The sequence below is a fragment of the Petromyzon marinus genome, chromosome 42 (assembly GCF_048934315.1).
Source record: "Petromyzon marinus isolate PM22_M1 ecotype Great Lakes invasive population chromosome 42, UKy_Petmar_22M1.pri1.0, whole genome shotgun sequence".
Taxonomy (NCBI): Eukaryota; Metazoa; Chordata; class Hyperoartia; order Petromyzontiformes; family Petromyzontidae; genus Petromyzon; species Petromyzon marinus.
In genome coordinates, this window is record NC_133708.1 from 12,926,328 (window position 1) to 12,950,987 (window position 24,660).

General features: G+C 51.1%; 1 protein-coding gene across 1 annotated transcript in view; it reads left to right on the top strand.

Annotated features, from left to right (window-relative positions):
- The first annotated feature begins 3,843 nt into the window (after positions 1 to 3,843).
- LOC116951167 (uncharacterized) overlaps positions 3,844 to 24,660 on the top strand; it is a 109,233-nt gene continuing 88,416 nt past the window's right edge. The window contains exon 1 of the mRNA XM_076073633.1: positions 3,844 to 4,030. Within this exon, the coding sequence (XP_075929748.1) occupies positions 4,007 to 4,030 (24 nt within the window). The 5' untranslated portion in view covers positions 3,844 to 4,006. The remainder of the gene's footprint in view (positions 4,031 to 24,660) is intronic.

Genomic DNA, 24,660 nt, shown 5'->3' on the forward strand with positions numbered 1-24,660 from the left:
CTTATGCCCCCACCGAAGACGAACATCAGTGGAGGGATGCAGGCAAAGCCGATGAGTCAGATGCCTTCTATGACCTCCTGTCACAGGTGCTGGCTAAAGTGGCCCATCGGGATAGAGTCATCTTGTTGGGTGACTTCAATGCCCAAGTTGGTCATGATGCTGGCACCTGATCTGGAGTGATTGGAGAGCATGGGCCAGATCAGCTCAATAACTACGGTAGGAGGCTGCTATATTTTTGTGCAGCCCATGGGCTTGTAATTACCAACACGCTGCTCCGGCATCGGCGCATCCACACAACATCATGGATGCATGCCGGGTCCAAGCAAGAACATCTGCTGGACTACATAGTGACGGACCAGCGGATGGGAGCCCATGTCTTTGACACCAGGACCTACCGTGGAGCTGATCTGCCCTCTGACCATCGACTAGTCATCTGTAAGATGCGCCTGCCATTCTTCCACTCCGGTGGTGGGTGTACACCCAGGACCCCATTCCAACCTAAAGTGGCTTGGTCTCAGTTAGCTGATGAAAGTTGCAAGCGAAAATTTCATCATCGCTTGCGGCTGGGGTTGGCATCGTCCCCCACTCGTCCTGATGTCGAGGGTAAATGGGCGAGGTTTAGGACTGTGACTCATGCAGCTGCAATGGCTGCTTTGGGTACTTGGTCCAGACCTCCCCAGAGACCCTGGCTGACAGAGGAGGTGTTCAGGATAGTTGAGAAAAAGCGACAGGCCCACTGTCATCGGCTACAGAATCCCACGTCAGAGAATGAGGAGACTTACCGCAGCCTTCGCTCGGAGGTTCGGAGAGCCGTGAGGCGCTGCAAGGATGGGTGGTGGTCGCGGGTTGTTGAGGAGATGGAGTCTGCCTCAGTGGCCCGCGATCACATCTCTATTTAACTCCATCAAAAAAGTAACCTGCAGCGCCACACCTATTACCATCATTAGGGGAAAAAAATGGTGTTCCAATCTCCGACCCCCAGGAACAGGTTTGCAGATTTGCTGAGCATTTCTGTGAGGTCCTGGGGGAGGGGAAACCCCTCAGCCAGGAAAACATTGTGGCACAAAGTGGAGATGACCCTGCTGAGGCTGCGGTGCCTCAAATATTGGAAAAAGTCACCTCCTGTGAGTGGCTGGCTGAGGTGCCATCTGTTGAGGAAGTACTGAAGGCGATCCGGAGTCTGAGACCAGGAAAGGCACCGGGCAGAGATGATCTCCCAAGCGAAATGCTGAGGGAGGGTGGCGTTTGTGCATAGACTGCCCTATATGACATCATAACAACAGTCTGGACCACTGGACAGGTTCCCCAGGATTGGAAGGATGCCCTGGTGGTCCCACTCTTTAAGAAGGGGGACCGCACACACTGTAACAACTACAGGGGCATCTCACTCCTCAGTGTGCCGGGAAAGGTCCTGGCAAGGATTATTCAACATCGCCTTGCCAGGTACGCTGAGGAGAGGCTTGCAGAGCCCCAATGCGGTTTCAGGAAAGGGCGATCCTGCACAGATGCCATATTTTCTGTCCGTCTGCTACAGCAGAGGTGTAGGGAATTCCAACAAGACCTACATCTCTGCTTTATTGACCTGGTCAAGGCCTATGATACCATCAGTAGGCCTGGCTCTGGGTTGTTCTTCGTGCTTTTGGAGTCCTTGACCCCCTGCTCACGATCATTAAGGACCTTCATGATGGTGAGCTGGCCAGGGTAAAACTACGTGGCCAGGAGTCAGAGCCATTCCCTGTACACCTTGGGGTGCGACAGGGATGTCTTCTGGCTCCCACATTTTTTAACATCTATTTTGACCACGTAGTTCGTGAAGCCTTCATTAGCTGTACCGGGGGAATCTCCATTTGGTACAGATATAATGGGAGGCTGATCGATGCCCGGGAGTGGTCAAGGTATGGCTCCCTATTGCTCAACCACGTTATGTATGCCGATGATTTGGTAATAGCTGCTCATTCAGAGAAAGAGTTGGAGACGCTGCTGCTGAGACTGGAGCGTGCCACTAAGAGATGGGGCCTTACCATCAGCCCCACCAAAACTAAGCACCTGTCTGGGTATTTTGTACTATCGGACACTCCACCCCCACAACTCCCCATCGGTGATGGGGCAGTTGTGGAGAGAGTGGAGAGTTTCCCATACCTGGGCAGTGTGCTTATGACCGGCTCCATTTGCGTAACGCTGTGTGGAAGCTACCTGGTCTGCCGCTCCGCACTAAGCTTCAGGTCTTCTCGGCCACGGTCATTCCCTCCCTTCTCTACGCTTGTGAAACGTGGACCCCCTTAATGGAACATCTTCGCCGGTTAGAAACATTTAGGCTAGCCTGTCTACGATCCATCCTGGGTTTAACCAGGCTGGATTGTGTGAGCTCACAAATCCTTGAAAGATCTGGGCAAGGTCCCATCGGTTAGCTCCTCCGGCGGGGAAGGCTGCGATGGCTGGGTCATGTAGCCCGCATGCCCAGCCACCGCATGCCGAAACAGCTTTTGTTCGGCCGGATCGAGGGGGCTAAACGGGCGCGGCACGGGCTAGAAAAGAGATGGAGTGATGTGGTACAGGAGGACGTGGAGCTGAGTGGACTTGCCGATGACTGGTACCAGCGGTGTCAAGATCGGCCTCTGTGGAGGAGGCTCGTGAAGGACGCTACTGGGCAGTTGGATGCAGTCGCCCTCCAACAACAACGGAGGGCGGAGAAGCGACGCTCACAACAACGAGCGGAGCGCCGGGTGGATAAAGCACAGCAGGTTGGCACAGTAGGGGGCACAGGTGGTGCATCAGCCAGTCATCTCAGTCATCTTAGTCAGTCGACCCGTGGCACTTGGGTCTCCCCCGTGACCTCCTGCCAGCGGGCGTTCGACACTTCACGTGGCCTCAAGGTGCACATGGCCTGGCACAAGCGTCGTGGTGACGTCACCGCCACTTAGTGGCGAATGGCGGTTGTTGTTGTGTGTGTGCGTGTGTGCTTGCTCGCACTATAACCGCTTCATAGCCCATCGGATTCCTCGCGTATAAATACATAAATCGATAATATCCAGGCGTGCACAATTGTGAACTCCCAGACGTCTGTAATTTCAATTTTCATGTTTAAATAAAAACAAGCGCTGTGAAAATGGACTTAATTATGACTTGAACTCACGATCAAATGTTCAACCTCTGCAGCATTGTCAGAAATAACTCATTTTTTTGCATTTAAAAGGTCAGAATGTTTGTTTTAAAACGTGTACCCGTATACGGACATGCGTACGTGCGATGATGATGATGATGTACTTGCCCATTAGGGTGTACGGATGAACGTGCACCATGTAACCCATTGCATACGCACGAATCGTACAATGCGCGCACAATGTATGCTCACGTGCGCGCGTGTGTGTGTACACACCGTGAATGTTCAACGTGTAGAGACGACGACATTGGTGATGATGATTGTTGTGAATATGACATTCACCTGTAGATATACCGTCTCCTTATAATGTGCATTCTCCCTTAACATAATAATGCGTCGCACACACGTATGCACGATGTGAATTAATTGTCCACTGGTAGGTTGATATGCGCAATATATACGCGTACATGTTAGTACTAATAATGCTTATTGATTGATATGGCTGTGTTTTATCGCCTATAACAACTAAACAATGGGTGAGAGGAGACGGAGGGAGAGTGGATGGAGAGCTAAAAAATAAATTAATCTACTCGAGGAGTGTCGGGGAGTAGCGGTGGGGGGAGTAGGGGGTGGGGAGAGAGTGGGGGAGGGGATGGTGGGTGGGGAGAGAGTGGGGGGGAGAGAGTTGGGGGGGGGGGTTGGTGGGTGGGTGGGGAGAGAGTGGGGGGAGGGTGCAACAGGAGGGAGGAGAGATTGGTTGCAGAGATGCACACACAGACACAGAGAGAGAGACTCACACAGACACACAGTCAGAGAGAGAGAGAGACTCACACACGCGCACATATCTTATGAGAAGCTCTCAACACAAACCAACATCAAGTGAGCAGCAATCGCCAAGGCTTATCAATGTGCATGGTCATTTTTGCACCGGTAAGAACTTGACCGTTCACTCTGGCCGGACGCGAGGTTATTTGTTTGCGTGAGTAGACTGATGCGTAATGTGCAGCGTGCCGTGCGTGTGTGGTGCACGGTGTGATGTGGATACCTCTGTCTCCGCGTCTGTGTGCGCCTCGTGGTGTTCTCTGCATAGGTGCGCGTGTGCATGGGCAACTCTTTATTCAATATACGTGAGTGTCATATGTGTTTTGCAAACGGGCCAGTGGGTTTAAAATTAATAGAGAGAAAGAGCATGCAATTTTGGCCAAATGTGTTCTCATATTATTACTTATCAATCCCTGCACTCGGAATGCGCCTGCTATACTGCATACGTTTAAAAAAACATTTTATTGCATGGGAATGTGTCCACTAAAACGAGATTGATACGTAGATGCAAGCATCGGTTTTTTTTATTGTTGGCAACGATTCTAGACTGCGCTTATTATACGTGCATGGGTTGCTGTGCGTTGATTCGTGCGAACGGAATCGCAGAAAGCCGGAGATTAATTATCGAGAGAGAAACGGGAACGGGGGGACAGGGAGTGCGACAAGAGACGGAGAGACGCGGGGAGACAGAAATCGGTCGCAGAAAGAGACCCTGAGACAGAGACACGGAGAGAGAGAGACATACATTTGAGAGATAGAGAGAGAGACACGCTGTATTATGAATGTTCATGTATTATTGATCGTAAGTACACATTCTACGTGGTTATGTGTGTGCTACATTTGCATACGCAGCATTCATACATGCACCGCATTAAGAGTGCAAATACTCTGCAGTTAAAGACTATGCACGCTTCTGTGATCATTAATGTACTTGCGTGCACAATGCAAGCGAACGGTATAATGTATGCATGCGTATAACTATGCAATGACCTGTCAATCAGATAACACAGTATGTCTACCTATGAACAGGTGGTTGTTTTTGCATGTCTGCAGACGCGCATGGACACGCGTGTGTATGAACCTGAGCTTCTGTTGCTTACGAGCAGGAAGAGATGCTCACTCATCATTAAGGATGGTGCTCTGTTGCAGATGCACAGAGAGGTTCTGGAGACAGAGAGGGCTGCACACCGCAAGAGAGAGAGATGGGAGAGAGATACAGGCACGGGGAGAGAGATAGAGAGAGCCAGGGAGATATATATACGGACACAAGGAGAGATGCAGAAAGAAACGGACGCTAGAGGGAGGTGCAGAGAGATGTGGGCAGATACATAGGAAAAGAGGAGTCGGGAAATGCACTGAGACAGAGAAAGAGGCAGATAAATAGGCGCTCAGTCAGACACAGAGACGGGGATAAGCACAGACAGACAAACACAGACTTGCAGAGAAAAAACATCCACACACACACAGAGAGAGACACACACACAGAGATAAACAGACACAAATAATGATGCGGACAGACAGGCACAGCGTGAAACGGACAAAGAGGGACACATGGAAATTCACAGACACCAAGACACAGAGAGACATGCGGAGAGACAGTGAAAGACGGAGGGAGTCTGACACAGAGAAAGAGAGAGACAGTCGCACGTGGAGTCAAAGCCAGAGGGACAGAAACGGTAAAAAAGACAGCGAGGTATTTACATAGAGAGCGACACGGAGAGACAGACAGAGGGATGGAGAGACAGACACAGATCTAAGAAAGACAGACAATAAAGGGAGGACTACGTCGAAAGACAAGAATGCGTGACACAGGGATGGACACACACAGAGACACAGCGAGATAGACACACACAAAGACAGAGCGAGATAGACACACACAGAGAGACACCGCGAGATAGACAAACACACACAGAGACACAGAGAGATAGACACACACACAGACACAGCGAGATAGACACACACAGAGACACAGAGAGATAGACACACACACAGAGACACAGAGAGATAGACACACACACAGAAACACAGAGAGATAGACACACACAGAGACACAGCGAGATAGACACACACACAGAGACACAGAGAGATAGACACACACAGAGACACAGCGAGATAGACACACACACAGAGACACAGAGAGATAGACACACAGAGAGATCGACACACACAGAGACACAGAGAGATAGACACACACACAGAGACACAGAGATAGACATACACAGAGAGATAGATACACACACAGAGACACAGAGAGATAGACACACAGAGAGATAGATACACACGTAGAAACACAGCGAGATAGACAAACACACACAGAGACACAGCGAGATAGACACACACAGAGAGACACAGCGAGATAGACAAACACACACAGAGACACAGCGAGATAGACATACACAGAGACACAGAGAGATAGACAAACACACACAGAGACACAGCGAGATAGACACACACACAGAGACACAGAGAGATAGACAAACACACACAGAGACACTGAGAGATAGACACACACAGAGACACAGCGAGATAGACATACACAGAGACACAGAGAGATAGACAAACACACACAGAGACACAGAGAGATAGACAAACACACAGAGAGACACAGAGAGATAGACACACACAGAGACACAGAGAGATAGACACACACACGCAGACACAGTGAGATAGACACACACACAGAGACACAGCGAGATAGACACACACAGAGAGACACAGCGAGATAGACAAACACACAGAGACACAGCGAGATAGACACACACACAGAGACACAGAGAGATAGACACACACAGAGACACAGCGAGATAGACACACAGATAGATAGATACACACACAGAGACACAGAGAGATAGACACACACAGAGACACAGCGAGACAGACACACACACAGACACAGAGAGATAGACAAACACACACCGAGACACAGCGAGATAGACACACACACAGAGACACAAAGAGATAGACACACACAGAGACACAGCGAGATAGACACACGCAGAGACACAGAGAGATAGATACACACAGAGACACAGAGAGATAGATACACACAGAGACACAGCGAGATAGACAAACACACAGAGACACAGCGAGATAGACACACACAGAGACACAGCGAGATAGACACACACACAGAGACACAGAGAGATAGACAAACACACACAGAGACACAGAGAGATAGACACACACAGAGACACAGAGAGATAGACACACACAGATACACAGAGAGATAGACAAACACACACAGAGACACAGAGAGATAGACACACACAGAGACACAGCGAGATAGACACACACACAGACACAGAGAGATAGACACACACACAGAGACACAGCGAGATAGACACACACAGAGAGACACAGCGAGATAGACAAACACACAGAGACAGCGAGATAGACACACACACAGAGACACAGAGAGATAGACACACACAGAGACACAGCGAGATAGACACACACAGAGAGATAGATACACACAGACACAGAGAGATAGACACACAGAGACACAGCGAGATAGACACACACACAGACACAGAGAGATAGACACACACACAGAGAAACAGCGAGATAGACACACACAGAGACACAGCGAGATAGACACACACAGACACAGAGAGATAGACACACACACAGAGACACAGAGAGATAGACACACACACAGAGATAGACACACACACAGAGACACAGAGAGATAGACAAACACACAGAGACACAGCGAGATAGACACACACAGAGACACAGAGAGATAGACAAACACACACAGAGACACAGCGAGATAGACACACACACACAGAGACACAGCGAGATAGACACACACACAGAGACACAGAGAGATAGACACACAGAGAGATAGATACACACAGAGACACAGAGAGATAGACACACACAGAGACACAGCGAGATAGACAAACACACAGAGACACAGCGAGATAGACACACACACAGAGACACAGCGAGATAGACAAACACACACAGAGACACAGCGAGATAGACAAACACACAGAGACACAGAGATAAACAAACACACACAGAGACACAGCGAGATAGACACACACACAGAGACACAGAGAGTATCTCTCACGAAGTGGATTCGCCGTACCCATACGTAAAAAAGACAAAGATCCCCCGTATAGCCTTAACAGACTGTAGGGGCAAGTGTTGTTAGCGAGCATACATACACCTTGCTGTACAGACGTGGGTAATGGCATTGCACCCACGTGCCCAGGCGCTGCTGCTCATTAAGGCAGAACGCTACCGAGTACTTGACGGCGTTCCGAACACGTGTGTTGGGTGACATACGAATTCTGTAGCAGGTAGCACTGTCGTCGTTAAAGAGCGTGCGCTTCTCGGCACAACGCCGAATAATTCTGAATGAGAATCTTTACTCTTGGTGCAACACCGACTAATTGTGAGTGGGAGTCTTTATTTAAGACTGGAGGAGAGTTATTTTTATCACAAACATGCCCAGTCATGGGCAAGTGAGCAAGTCACCCACAGCTAAACAATACGAAGAACAATGTTCCGGTGGTTAAATTTCGATTTAAAGCTTTCGTGACTGCAGGGATTAATATTATTGGTTCTTTCGGTAAAGTCGCGTCGAAGGGAAATTATAAAATACTAAAAATAAAACAATAAAATTATCACGACGTTTCGATTGCAACACAAGCAATCATCATCAGGTGTGAAAACCACAGCAATATATTTTTTTGAAAAAAGTGGCGGGTTTTTTTTCCGAGCATAGATGGACTCGTCCGTCTGAACAACCGCTAGTCGCTGTCCGTGGTGCTAACGTAAAGAAAAACCCGCCACTTTTTTCAAAAAAAAAAATTGATGTGGGTTTCACACCTGCTGATGATTGCTTGTGTTGCAATCGAAACGTCGTGATAATTTATTGTTTTATTATTTTATTATTTCCCTTCTACGTGACTTTACCGAAAGAACCAAGACTAATGTTCCGGTGCTTAGTTGTGAAATCTATAATTTACAATGATAAGTATTGTTATTTGGTGTGAGCACCGTGTTGAATTTGAACAAACTCCGTGGAGAATTGGCGGTGAGCGCGCAGCAATTACACAAAACAATCCACCTCATTAATCGGACGGAGAGGAGACGAGGGATGGGGGTGGTGTGAGCGTAGAAGCGGGAAGAATCAATGTCGCAGTTGTGTTCACTGGGACCGAGAAAAGCCGCTGGACTCGTGACCTCTCGGTCCATTCAGCGTCATCTCTGCTCGACTCATCGAGCGTGGCGTGGCGCGCATCTCCGCCCTCGACACCGGAGCCACTGTGGGAAATTCCACGTTTTTTTGTTTTGTAATTATACGGCGGTGTGGTGAATGGCGAGACCAAAACCCCACACACGGTCGGGGTTGCGATATTACGATCGGTCACGGGTTGAGACTGAGCGGTCAGTCACCGCTCCTCGCAGTCGCTTCCCTCCCTCCTTCCCTCCTTCCGCCCGATTCTCACGCGACGTTTTTTTGCGTCGTGTTTAGTTGCGTGTCTTGTCGTCAGTCGGCGCGTCAAGGCGTCTGTGTGGTCCAGGTCGAGTGGTGGACGCGCAGTGGCGGCAGCAGCCTGACGATTTTCCCTGCACGCGAGCGCGTTCGCTGGAGGGAGCTTCTAAGGGGGCTTCTAAGGGGGCTTCCTCCCGACGGTGTATTATTATTTTTATTATCATTTTGTTGGCCTAATTTTACACGCTGGTTCAAAGTGGTGGAAGTTACCCACACTTTACCCCACGGCACGTGACTTGCTGATGAACTCACATTGATGACTATTTGTTTTATTTTAGCAGGTAAATCCATAGCGCTATACCGCTCTTTTTGTTTCTCAGTTGCGACCTGGCCACAAATGATAGCTCGTAGAAGTGGCGCATCACGTGGACATTTATAGCAGCAACCAAATACCCGAAACGCGCGTTTTTAATGTGGAGGGAAACCCCGGAGGCCCCGGAGAAAATCCACACGACCACAGGAAGAGAGACACGCACGCTCCAAACACACAAGTCGGGTGGACGGAACCCGGGGCTGGACAGGGCGAGGTGGTGGGGTGGACGGGAGATAGTTGGAGCGATTGTAAGAAACTCTTTGCAACATCCGTCATGAACTTCCGCGCGCCGAGAGATCTCGACCCGAACCCACGAGTGGTGAACCGGAGCGGTTCAACACTCGGGGCCACACGCGGGGTACAAACGCACCCAGAGGGTTTAGAACGGAGCCAGCGGTGAGCGTGGCGCTGTGTTTTATAACCACCACCAACGATGGCACGCGGCTTTTGAAAGTTACATGTCCCCGAGTTCGCCGTTAAGCACGGTTGGCTACGTACGGTGCGAAATAAATGCAACGCACATCCCTGTGATGATCAAATGTAGCTACTTGTTCATTTATGTCTGTACACGTCTTTACGGGGGGTTGGGGGAGGGGGAATGACTTTAGATGGGGCGCACGCACTTTGGATTTGCGTGTGCAGTGATTTATGAGCCCCATAGAGAGAGGGAGAGACACTCACGGTGAAGAATCGGAGACGAACGGAGAACATGGATCAACACATTTAGACACCCGAGAGATGGACAGAGGGGAAGAGGCGGAATGACACCAAATATGGGGCCAATTGAGGCCCGGAATTTGGATCGGTCACAGCTAAGGGAACGGGGAGAGACAATGAGACGTACGGAGACAAATGGAGACATGCGGAGACAGGGGGAGAGAAGGGGAGACGGAAGTGGCAGTCGCGATCTGAGATGCAATAATACATCAATTGTGACAAGGCCATAGACAGTGTAGAGTCACGTGGGCACGGACAGAGACTAATTATTACAGGTAAATGCAAGATTAGTCGGGGATGAACACAAGATATGACGTGAACAGAGACAAGATGAGAAATGCAGAGGGAAGTGTAAAATACGTTCATCGTTGTCATTCGTGTCGCCACCATCATCACGAGCATCGACATTCGTCCTATCGCCACCATCATTTCCATCAGAATCATCATTATTATTATCATCATCTGCCTGGGATTGATGCGACTCGATACAAAAGTGTTGCCAAGTAGGCGTCCTATGGACAGACTAGGCCCCGCCACGGGAATGTGGAATTGCCCACCGCTGGCATGAGGCTATGGACAGAGTGAAGCATCATCCGCCCGTTCGTTAAAGCATGGGAGGTTTGTGTTGACCTGTTGATTACAACTCTCAACAAGCATTCGTTTGATTTCCGATCATCGTCGAACATTGGCGTGCCGTCCGGTGAGAGGCGGTCTCGCATACTCCAGAAACGAAGGCGAATATTCGTTCGTCGGTATATTTATTTGATTTCCCCGTGCCACATTTTTTCTCTCGTTTTTATTTCATTTGTTTCTCAGCGATGGAGAAAATTTAAAATTGTGCGCGTGCTGCGAGAGAGAGGAGAAGCAGAAATTTAATTTGAATGCCGAGCTTACAGCGAGAGACACGGGGGGGGGGGGAGGGGGGGTCAGGCTATCGCAAGATACGAACACGGTCAAGTGCAATGAGCGACGTGCGTAGAGTGACACAGATTCAACCCTAGACGGACATTCAGAGTCACGGCGACACGGAAAGGAAGAGAGGTGTGGAGGAAAAAAATAATTTTCTGGGCATGGAGAGGCGTAGAAAGTCGGAGGTACCGAAAGTGGGATGGTGACGGAGACAATGAGATACAGAAGCAGAGAGATGCGGGCAGAGGGACATTGAGACGAGGATGACAGTGGCTAACGACAAATACACGCAAATATCCCCCCGTGTTGCCTGTAACAGACTGTAGGGGCAAGTGCTGTTAGCGAGTGGCACCTATGAAGGCCGGAACGGCACACGACGGGGTGGGTGGCCACAGCACCACGCCCGACCGCGTTTTGTCTCCCCAGTGGCGATGTTTACACATCGCACCAGATACTCATTTGAGGCCGAGTCGACCTAGGAGAGGCCCGGACCGGTTCAGATAATCATCAATGGGTGTCGGCCGTGAGCGGGAATCGAACCCGGTTGACCGGGTTTAAAGCGCAGCGCGCTAACCAGTATACTACCGCGGGCACACACAGACACATACACACGGTCACACGGTCACACGTAGACACGGTCACACGGTCACACATAGACACGGGCACAACAACAGTGGCCACGCAGTGAGATGCGTGTCCACACTCCAACCCCCCCTCTCACATCTCCGCGAGAGCACTGACAAATGAATCGCCAAATCCCATTCACTCCGAACTGCGACACATTATCAAGTGTTGCCATGCCGCTGCCCGGAATTCGGATGTCATTGTCCATTTAAATGTAGGTCAGTGACGCGTGTTGCTTGGTGTGCAGGCAATACACCGACGCACATGAGCCGGCGATTTGTAAACAAGGTGGGGGCCGGGGGGGTTGCTTGCTGTGCTGTGAAATTCTTCCGGGGATGGAGGGTGGTAAGGAGTGGGGGGGGGGGGGGTGTACCTGCAGAAAGCAGTACAGCAAGTGGGTGTGGTGATCTTATCCTGTGGTGGTGGGGGGGGGGTGTTTTGTTGAATGCTCAAGCCCTCTTCTCGCGCGTCATACGATTTGCCCCGCCACGTGATGAATACCAAGGCTTGGCTATTGGAATTGGCCAAATATCTCAATGCAAGGTTGTGAGTTATAATAACTCACGGTTGGATGTGGACCCAATCGTTTGCTATCATCATCATCTTTCTGGAGGGGTCAATATATTAAGGACCACTTTGATTTGTCGCTTGTCGCCGATTGTTGTCCTGTGAGCAGACCAGCCCCTGCACAGAAATGTGGAATTTCCATCATTTTGAGCAGGAAGACTGACTTTAATGGTGATGACGGTGATGATTTGCTGCTGACTAGCAATCGTGGTAATTGTCCATTTTTTTAATTGCATTAACTTTAATAACTGAGTAGTTCACCACTATTAATTTTTCATGTATTATTTCTGTTTTCTAGAAAATATATTTACATTCATCTCTGTCTCTTCCTTTGTCTGCATCGTTCCTCACGATACAAGAGGAGAGCGAGGATGAAGCCCTTTGATATTCTGTCTGAAAGCATGACAACTATGGCACGACAATGTCGTGCCATAGTTGGTCCAAAGTGATGCGTCACACCCTCATGTCACCACCTATTTGTAGCAGCAGCAGCAACAAAACCCACACCTTCCCCATACCACGTAGCATCGTCTCTATTTAAGTTTCAAGAATCGACAGCTCGGCATCACATTATCATTCAGACGGGAGAGCAACCGTGGAATATATTTTTAAAGCGATCGAAATTCCAGACGTTTGAGACATTAATTGCTTTGCATTGCCCCTCTACATTCTATGACACGAACCAGGTAGGAACCTCTTGAGACCGCGAGATAGGCGGTAGTGATGGGTGGGACGGGTGGTGCGCGGGGTGGAGGAAGAGGATGAGGGTGGGCAGCTTGGAGGTTGGGAATAGGAGGAAAACGGAGTGATGGGTGGGACGGGTGGTGTGCAGGATGGAGGTAGATGATGGGGCAAGCAACTTGGAGGTCGATGGGTGGGACGCGGGGAGGAGGGCAGCTCACCGAGACGGGCATTGGAGTGGCACCCACGAGGTTGGCGACTAAGGGGAAGAGCTCCAGACAGGAGCGGTGGTGATGACGACGACGATGAGACTGTATAAGGTCCGTACCGTGGAGATCGTTCGACAAGCTGCACGAGAGTTGTCAGGATCTTGCAGGAGGAAGGGAACGGCGGTGGCGGCAATGCCCTTGGGGACATCTTCAGCATTGACCCTTGGAGATCATTTGGCGTTCATCGACGCCCGTGGTGCTGTGGCAGCTGCAAAAAAATGTTTTCACGTGGCCCCGGGTGAATTGATTGACAGGGAAACGGCGTCAAGTGGCAGGGAACGGGCTGCACATTCCACGCATTCATTACCAAGAGGCGGAAGCCTCGCGGCCCTGGAGGTGCTCGCGTCTAGGGGAGACGGATCTTGCAAGCGGAGTTAGATTGCGTTTGCTTGTTTGTGTGTACATGGGGGGAGGTGGGGGGAGCGGTGGCGCAGTGGTTAGCGCGCTGGCGTCTGAGAAATCCCAGCGACCCGCGTTTCAATTTCCCGCTTACGGCCAACACCAGTGATGGTCATCTGAACCGATCCTGGGTCTCCCCTAGGTCGCCTCGGCCTCAAATGAGTACCCAATGCACTGTGTCAACATCGCCACTGGGGAGACAAAGGCGGACCGGTCGGGCGTGGTGCTGGCCACCCACCCTGTCGTGTGCCGTTCCGGCCTTCATAGGTGCTCGCGAACAGCACTTGCCCCAACAGTCTGTTCAGGCTACACGGGGAAGATCTTTGGAGTGGAGAGCGGTAGCGCACTGCGCCCTAAAGCCGACCGCCCAAGTTCAAACCCCGCTCACGACCAGCGACAGTGACGACTGTTTGTACCGGTCCTAGGCCCCCCCTAGGTCGACTCGGCCTCTGATGCGCTGCGTCAACATCGCCACGGGGAGACGGGGGCGGCCGGGCGGGCGCGGTTCTGCCCACAGCGCCTTTCCCTCTCGTGCGCCGTGGGATGTTGTTGTTGTTGTTGTCCGGCCTTCACAGATGCTGCTCGCTCACAGCGCTTGGCCCCAAAAGTCTTGTCGATGCTATTCGGAGGTGGCGGGGGATCGGGCGTGGGGGGCAGAGATCTTTGTCTTTGTGTGGGCAGGGTGTGCGCGTGGCGTCTCGTTTCAACGAGCCGAGTGCGCCTCGCCCAGGACTCAATGTCGATCTGCGAGTGAACGTGCGGAGCGCTGCGACCATTGCGCCTTCGCCCCAGGAGATTCACCGCCGGGAGAATGGGGAAGTCAATAAGACGGCGAAGCATTTGCTGCCGCGGATGGGCCGGCGTTTGGCACGGGAACAAGCCCGTGAAGGAGTCCCCCTCGTGAGAGAAGGATGGGTGGTGTTGGTGGTGTATGTGTGTGGGTGGTGTGGGTGGTGTATGTGTGTGGGTGGTGTGGGTGGTGTATGTGTGTGGGTGGTATGAGTGGTGTGTGTGGGTGGTGTGAGTGGTGTGTGTGGGTGGTGTGAGTGGTGTATGTGTGTGGGTGTTGTGAGTGGTGTTTGTGTCTGGGTGGTGTGAGTGGTGTATGTGTGTGGGTGGTGTGAGTGGTGTATGTGTGTGGGTGGTGTGAGTGGTGTGTGTGTGGTGTGAGTGGTGTATGTGTGTGGGTGGTGTGAGTGGTGTGTGTGTGGTGTGAGTGGTGTGTGTATGTTGTGTGAGTGGTGTGTGTGTGGGTGGTGTGAGTGGTGTGTGTGTTGTGTGAGTGGTGTGTATGGGTGGGTGATGTGAGTGGTGTGCATGGGTGGTGTGAGTGGTGTGTGTGGGTGGGTGGTGTGAGTGGTGTGTGTGGGTTGTGTGAGTGGTGTGTGTGGGTGGTGTGAGTGGTGTATGTGTGTGGGTTGTGTGAGTGGTGTGTGTGGGTGGTGTGGGTGGTGTATGTGTTGTGTGAGTGGTGTGTGTGGGTGGGTGGTGTGTGTGTTGTGTAAGTGCTGTGGGTGGGTGGGTGGTGTATGTGGGTGTGTGGGTTGTGTGAGTGGTGTGTATGAGTGGGTTGTGAGTGGTGTGGGTGGGTGGGTGGTTGGTGTGAGTGGTGTGTGTGGGTGGGTGGTGTGAGTGATGTAGGTGGGTGGTGTGGGTGGGTGGTGTGAGTGGGTGGGTGGGTGAGTGGGTGGTGTGGGTGGGTTGGGTGGTTACTCGTGAGAGTTCTGTTCAGAAATCCGCCCTTTAATTAAAACAGAATAAATTCTCAAACGCTGTAAATATCAAAGGGCCGGCCCTCTCTAATGAGACGCGGTGGAGGGAGGGGGCGGTGCGGGTGCTTGCGTGGACCCAGAGGGTGACAGTTCGACTCCCGATAACGAACAGAGAACTAACAAAGACAAATATCACCCCTTCCTTCCCCGGTATAAACATCCAGGCTGTTGGGGCAAGTGCTGTTAGCGAGCAGCTGTTAAGGCCGACACGGCGCACTATGGGATGGTGTTGGCAAAACCACACTCAACCGCCTTTGTCTCCTCAGTACCGATGTTTACGACATCGCACCAGCTACTCGTGTAAAGCCGAGTAGACCTTAGGGATGCGCAGGATAGGTTCAGATCTACGCCACTACTGATGGCTGGGAATTAAAAATTCATACCGCGGTGTTCCAAACATCACACTGCTGACAATACTTCTCTATAGCTGTAACGGACTACCGGGGCAAGTGTTGTTAGCGAGCAGCAGCACCTATGAAAGTTCGAGACGACACGAGAGGGGTTGGTGTGGCAAGCACCACGCCCGCCCGGCCGCCTCTATCGCCCTAGCGCGAACATTTACACACCGCACCTGGTACTCCTGTGAGGCTGAGTCGACCTAGGGGAGGCCCAGGACCGGTGCAGATATTTGTCACTTATGTCTGTGGTCGTGAGCGGGAATCGAACTCGGGTCGCAGAGTTCGTAGCGCAGCGCTCTAAGCACTGCACCACCTACACACAGCACCCACTCAAGAACATCTACACCGAGATGCATACACAACACATGTGTGTGCACATGTGTGTGCACAGACACGCGCACGTGTGGTCGTGTAGATACATACCCACACACGGATGCTCTCTCACACACAGAGAAAGAAGCAAATTAACGCACACACGTACACACAAATATATATAAAGACAAAGATACCCCGTGTAGCCTTAACAAGAGTGTTGGAGTGAATGCTGTTAGCGAGCACCTATGAAGGCCGGCACGGCACACGAGGGGCTGGGTGGGTGGCCAGCACCACACCTGGCCGCCTTTGTCTCCCCAGTGACGACGTTTACACAGCGCACCAGGTACTCATGTGTGTGGCTAAGTCGACCTAGGGGAGGCCCAGAACCGATTCCGATAATCGTCACTGATGTTGGTCGTGAACGAGAAATCGACCCTCGGGTCTCTGGGCCGGGTTCGCAGCACGGCGCGCTCCCCGTTCCATCACCGCGACCCCCACGCGCGCGTCCAGCGCCACTTTGGACTTGAGCTGCGCCGGTTGCCAGAGTCTGCCATCTGCTGCTGTGAGGACGGACGTTTCGCGAAAGCCTCTGGCGCCGTCGTCATTCGCACGGACGCAATTGAAGCGAACAGACGAAGAATGAACGCGGGCGATTGAAGCCGAGTGAAGGAGTGTCTATGTAGGAGTTGGGTGGATCGGCGGCTCTCGGTAGTTGTCACGCTGCGATATGGGACCACCCCCCCCCCAATCCCCTGCTCACGGCTAACATCAGTGACGAGTGATATATGACGTAAACAAAAAATATATGTATCATTAACTTTTTATATTTTCATAATAAAGGGTTTTGGGTTAGATCGCGTAAGTATTCATGTTGTGTGGTAACCCTCCACCACCTGACTCAGCCAATTAGTAAGGGATTTGTCACGTTAACAAAGCACCAATTAGTCACTACTTCAGCCCACCGGTGTGTTGGAGGTTAAATCCACAACACTTATCATTTGAGTAGTACGACGTTTCGCTGGTAATTACATCCAGCATCATCGAGCGGTATCGATTTTTTCAGAAGCGACCTGGCCACAAATGATAGCTCAACACAGTGGCCTATCACGTGGACATTCATAGCAGCCAAATACTCTGAACGCGCGATGCTGATTCTCAATGTGGAGGGATAAACCCGGAGTACCCGTAGCAAAATCCACGCGGCCACGGGCAGAGAGAGAAGCTAACTCCACATATACAGCAGCAGGCGTCAGGGTTGGGCTCGAAGCGACGATCTGCTGTGTACCAGGCGAGGTAATTAACATCTCCTAGCCACCGTGGTCCCTAGACTCCTGGCACCCGCCCTTCGGCAATCAGCAGTGATCTGCACGGTGAAGTATGGTGAAGTATGGTCAAACAACGCCCATACCCGACACAGATGGGGGGGGGGTGGGAGCCTGTTTTCAGCAGGGGATCGACATAGGACTGTGAATAAAAACATCGTGTTCATTTCATTCGCCTAACAGTGGGGCCAAGCGACTGCTCAGCGACGTTGTGTGTTGCTGTAAATGCGCAGATTCCTATTCCTATTGAAAAGCGATCTCTCCGCAGGGACAATCAACGTCGACTTCCCACAGAGGAAGTCGACGTTTTAGCCACCCTCGAAGGGATGAAGAGGGCACGGAGTTGATGCCCAAAACTGGGAAAGTTTGTCCACCGACATCAACAAAAACTAACAAACCAAACGTCGCATGAGCAAAGGACGGACATCCCTAGAGCAGGGGTGGAGACGGGGGGGGGAGAAATGGGGGGAGGGGACAGTGCCTGGTTATCCCAGTAGCACAAGTAGCTACTACATGTGTAGTAGCTACTACACATGTAGTAGCTACTACACATGTAGTGTGTAGTAGCTACGTGTGTAGTAGCTACATATATAGTAGCTACGTATGTAGTAGCTACGTGTGTAGTAGCTACATGTGTAGTAGCTACATGTGTAGTAGCTACTACACGTGTAGTAGCTACTACATGTGTAGTAGCTACTACACGTGTAGTAGCTATGGGCCCCGCACTTAAAAGGGCCCAGCGTTAAATGTTTTCAAGCCATCAATTCCGGTTAAGTAATTCTGCACTTGCTCTATTACTATAGTACTATACTGCCTTCAACTTTTACGAACGACTGGGTGTTTAAAGTTAGCGATTTGTCGTATTATCTTGAAAATAATACATTTACTTCAATATGCAAGTAAAAAATTTGTGTTTTAATAAAACAATTTATTTAGGGCCCCTTTATAACATATGCTACAGGCCCCGCACTAGCTTAATCCGGTACTGGGGGGGGGATGATCGACCCCCCCCCCCAACACATCTGATAGCCCAACAAATTGTTATTTGATATTTACCAAAGAATTAGTTTTTTTTGTTTTAATCAAGGAAATGCGCGGCTGAACCCCGTTACAATCATGGCGATGTGGAGATTGAATAAGCGGGTGATTGAAAGCAGAGAGAGGGGGGAGGAGGGGAAGAAGGGGGAGGAGGTTGTAGAAAGATGAGGAGCAGTGCCTCGAGCGATACAATCGTACAGCCCGGCAAAATCACCCATCAGAGATTTGCCCACCCCACCGCACCCCGTGTATATATATAAATGGGAGAAAGTCATTATTAACACGTAGCCTTTTGCAATCAATATTAATCTGCAGAAGAAGAATTGTGGAGGAAAAGCGGGCGTGGCTTTGCCCATATGCATGTGTAGCGTCAACGATTCAGAGACAGAGTTTCTAGGAGGCACTTTCTTTATTAACAACTTCCACGGCCTCGTCCGCACACTCTCCACAGTAGCTGAGCCCAGCCTGTACACAACACCGGCCGTCTAACACTGACGGCGCTGACTGAGATAGCCAACTACCATCCTTCGTAGAGCAACGTCTAGCAGAGACGTTTATCGACGACGGCGACAAGGCGACAGCGACGACGAGACGAGTCCACTCCCAGCACCGGCAGCCCCGAGCCCCCCCCCCGCTCTCGGCTCCTTTTATGCTCCCGGCGCGGCCTGGCCCCGCCCTGGCCCCGCCCTGGCCACGCCCCCCTTCTCGAACCCGCCAGCAGGTTCCAGGGGCCTCCAGACGGGGTCCTCCGTAACCCTCGCCCCAGTTCCTCCCCACACACCGTGCTCACCCTCACCGGCCTGTGTGCTGTCTGTCCACCACAGTTGCCGCTGATGTCCACCAGCCGGCGCTTTTACACTACTTCTTTATGGTCATCGCGGATCGTTAATCGCGATTAATTTTATCGATTCCGCTCAGTTCGAGCCATTGTAAACGGACGTCAAACAAACTACGGGGGGTGGGGGTTAATCGTAATTTGCGGGTTTAATCGCCGTGTCGAATAAATTGTCAATCAATCCATGGATCGAGTAATGATGTGACCCCCCCTTCAATTTGATTGGCTAATATTATCAGCATAGGAGGGTGGGGGAGGGATTATCCCCATTGGCGGAGTTTGTAGGCTTTCGCGACCAGTATCCATAATACAGGTTTTGTGTTTTTTTGTGGGTGTTAGATCGCGTAAATATAACAACAACAAAATCTGGCTGCCGCCTGATGATGCCGGTTGTAATTACTGGCGAAACGTCGTACTCGGATTGTAAATGTTGTGGATTTGCTCTCCAACACACAACCGGTGTTGCTGTACTAATAACGAACTGGCACGTTCTGTTTAGGTGACAAACCTTACTAAATTGGCTGTGTCAGGTGGTGGCGGGTTTAACGACACATTTATATGTACTCGATCTAACCCAAAACACCTGTATTGTGGATTACTTTCAATAGTTTGCAATTAAGATTTTAAAAATGTATGTATCATATGCATCCGCGATTCCTGCGAGAGACAAACAAATATAGAAGAGGTCAAACTCCGCCGATCGTTGTATCCCTGATCATCCGGTCCCTCTGTCCCGACCCCACCATCCGGCGAACGTATTTCAGATGTTGTATAAGAGGGGACCCATCTGGCCTCGAGTCCCCCCGCCGCTGCTTTCCCCCAAGCAGGTGGTTCTTCTTCTTCTTCACCTGGGGTGCATCTCGCGCCTCCTGGGCGTGCGAGATTCTCTTTCTGGGGGGTGCCAGACAGTGCCGGATTATCCCAGTAGCACAAGTAGCAACATATGTAGTAGCTACTACACATGTAGCTACTACACATGTAGCTACTACACACGTAGCTACACGTGTGTAGTAGCTACAGCTACTACACACATGTAGCTACTACACATGTAGCTACTACACACGTGTAGCTACACCACGTGTAGTAGCTACCACACGTGTTGTAGCTACGTGTGTAGTAGCTACTACACATGTAGCTACTACACATGTAGCTACTACACACGTAGCTATACGTGTGTAGTAGCTACTACACTACACGTGTAGTAGCTACTACACGTGTAGTGTATCGTGTAGCGATTATCGTGTAGTGTAGTAGCTACTACACGTGTAGTAGCTACTACTACTACACGTGTAGTAGCTACTACACGTGTTGTAGCTACATGTGTAGTAGCTACGGGCCCCGCACTTTCAAGGCCCCCGCGCTAAATGCTTTCAAGCTATCAATTCCGGTTAATTGATTCTGCACTTGCTCTATTACTATAGTACTAGATTGCCTTAAACTTTTATGAACGACTGGGTGTTTAAGGTTAGCGATTTGTTGCATTATCTGGCTGTGAAGAAAATGAAAAAATGCAATGACTTTACTATGCAAGTAAAACATTTGTGTCTTAATTTACGTGTTTTTGTTTATTTAGGGCCCCTTTATAATATGTGCTACAGGCCCCGCACTAGCTTAATCCGGCACTGGGGGGAGGAGAGAGATATCAGGGGGGCAATGGCTGTTGCCGGCGGGGTCGAATCTTCCCGCGGGTAAAGTGAATCATGACACTCGGAGGTGAACAGTGGCCAGACCCGTCCATTCTTCGCGGGGCCCCGCGCTTTGGGGGGGGGGGGGGGGAGCGCGCTTCGACGTAACGGGGTCCGATGTAATACTTTCCACTTTAGTTAGAAGGCGGTGGGGGGGGGGGAAGCCCACACAGTTGTACGCGTACGTGCGTTGAACTTCTTTCGCACCGTACGTGCTAATCGTAGGTACGCGGGGGGCGAGAAAGGGGCGACACACGATTAGGGGACCCCCCCCCCCCCGCATCCCACCCCGCCCCTATGGACTTTGGTGGCCGGCGGCTGCCCGACCCAGCAGGGGCGTCGTGCCACGCGCTCCGTGGGGGGGGGGGCGTGGGGGGGCGTGGGGTGGGGGGCGCAAGAGATAGCCAAACGCATTCAACTCAAACCTAATTCATTCTCGTAAATCATTCTCGCGTGTACTTCCAATGAAGTCAGCATATGGCACTGTTCGCTTAAATTATATACTTTTTGTGTGTGCCATTCTTTCGAGTTGGACATATCCTTGTTTTTTTTACATCAACATTTGGTTTCATTTGTGCCGGGGCTGAGCTGTTTTTAATCATCCAATGCCCTCCGTTGACAAAATGGCGCGAAGGGAATTGAGGTGGATTTGGAGAAGCAGTCATTCATATTTAATGCCTCTGTCGATGCCATAGCAAAAGGATAAAATTATCGGCACAAAATGTGACTTACAGTCAGCGTATCAAAACAGAGTTGTCTGATTAAAGAGATTAAAGGATGATAGATAATTCCTTCATCCCATCTAATTAACTAAAACAGCGTGGCTGTGCGACACCATCGCATTACGATTTGCTTTGTGTCTCGTTTTAAGCGAGGGTTTTAAGAAGATGTTTCACTGGTCGCGATGTATCTGTGTGTGTATCTGTGTGTGTATTTGTGTGTGTGTGTATCTGTGTGTGTGTGTATCTATGTGTGTGTGTGTGTGTAGCGGTGTGTGTGTATCACGTGGACCCCCCTAATGGAACATCTTCGCCGGTTATAAACATTTAGGCTAGCCTGCCTACGATCCATCCTGGGTTTAACCAGGCTGGATTGTGTGAGGAGCTCACAAATCCTTGAAAGATCTGGGCAAGGTCCCATCGGTGAGCTCCTCCAGCAGGTAAGGCTACGTTGGCTGGGTCATGTAGCCCGCATGCCCAACCAACGCATGCCGAAACAGCTTTTGTTCGGCCGGATCGAGGGGGCTAAACGGGCACGGTACGGGCTAGAAAAGAGATGGAGTGATGTGGTACAGGAGGACGTGGAGCTGAGTGGACTTGCCGATAACTGGTACCAGCGGTGTCAAGATCGGCCTCTGTGGGGAAGGCTCGTGAAGGACGCTACTGGGCAGTTGGAGGCAGTCGCCCTCCAACAACAACGGAGGGCGGAGGAGCGACGCTCACAACAACGAGCGGAGCGCCGGGTGGCTAAAGCACAGCAGGTTGGCACAGTAAGGGGCACAGGTGGTGCATCAGCCAGTCATCTCAGTCAGTCGACCCGTGGCACTTGGGTCTGCCCCGTGACCTGCCAGCGGGCGTTTGACACTTCACGTGGCCTCAATGTGCACATGTCCTGGCACAAGCGTCGTGGTAACGTCACCGCCACTTAGTGGTGAATGGCGGTTGTTGTTGTTGTGTGTGTGTGTATAGCGGTGTGTGTATGTATATGTGTATTTGTGTATCTGTGTGCGTGTGGAGCGGTGTGCCGTCTCGACCTGCATGGCCGTTACTCGCTAACAACATTTGCCTCTAAGGTTCATAGTTCATAGTTCCATTTATTTGGTATAGCCCTGTGAGCCATTCGGCTCTTGCATCGGGTGCAACAGCAACAAACAAAAAAACAAAAACATGAACAAGAAAACATCTTAAAGTGACTATGTGACTGTGCAAACAGAAAAAAGGTCTGTCAAGGCTGTAACGGGGAGATCTTTGTCTTGTGTAGAGCGCTCGGACGTGGTGCTGGCCGAACATTCATCTCGTCGTGTGCCGTGCCGCCCTTCATGGGTGGGAATCTTTGCCTGGGTTGTGTTGTGGCACGCACGTCACGTGTGGCTCTGTGATGTCTTCTCGGGAAATAAACTTCCCATTCTGATACTTCTACAGCCCCAATGGCTCTGTGCGCACCATTCCCTCGCCCCCCCCCCCCCTCGTCCTCCTCTCTGTGCGCACCGTTCCCTCGCCCCCCCCCCCTCGTCCTTCTCTCTGTGCCCCCATTCCCTCGCCCCCCCTCCTCCTTCTCTCTGTGCCCCCATTCCCTCGCCCCCCCTCCTCGTCCTTCTCTCCGATAATTGCCGTGAGTTAATAAGACGGCCGCCGCTAGATTCGCAAGGCTTTAGTAGCTAACCGGCCCACTTCTAAGAGAGAGAAAAAAAATTCCATCCAACTTCAATCAACCGCTCCTCCCCAAGGTGGACTCTCAGTTTCCGCCATCTGCTCCGCGATTTTGTTGCCAGTTTCCTTTTTCACCACACGCGACTCACGCTCCCACCAGTACCACCACCACCCACACACACCCCACTGCCCCACTCTGCGATAAGAATAACAATCGTAAATAAAGTCACCTAGTATAAGTTCAAAGAAAATAACAAACAAAAAGCTACGACGTTTCGATCACAACACAAGCGATCGTCATCAGGCCGACACAAAGAATATGAATTCCTGCAGTCACGGAAGCTTTAAGTCAAGATTTAATCGTAAATAATTGAATACATTTGGCATCGGCGCTGACGCTCTGAACAGGCCTGCAAACGCTTGGCTCGCGCCGATGCTGGCCGGAAGGGCCTCAGCTGTAGGGGGTTGCTCTGAAGGGGCCCTGTTAGAGGTCGCCTACCCCTACCGAACTGTGGACAGCGGTCTTGTACAAATGTGTGCGTGCCCACACTTTTTACACACCTCCGCAAACGTGACCTGCCGATCAACTCAATGCGGCGCATCAATTTGCACCGCTGGGTAAGGGGTACGGAGTGGATTTTTAAGAGACTCGCCCCGCCCCTCCCCACATTGTTGTTGGCTGCCGCGTCCGGAGATTGAGCCGAGAACTGTCTTGTTGCACTCTTGGATGTCGAGTCCAGTGGCGCTGCTGAGCCATTGCACACCACGGTAGCTCGGACTTATACGCGGCCTTCAGGACATCGAGATGGTCAGAGAGAGAGGTCGGTGTAGGGCAGTCGTTTAATATCGTCTCCATGGGTGGGTGAAGTTCAAACAATGGGCTCTCTGGGGCGCAAAGCATCATCAGTGACATTGATGTTTCCATTCATTATAGAAGTCCGCACGTCGATTGTCAGAGAGGAGTGCGATGCATTGTGTGGGCTTCACCCAGCATCGGACCATAATTGACTGAT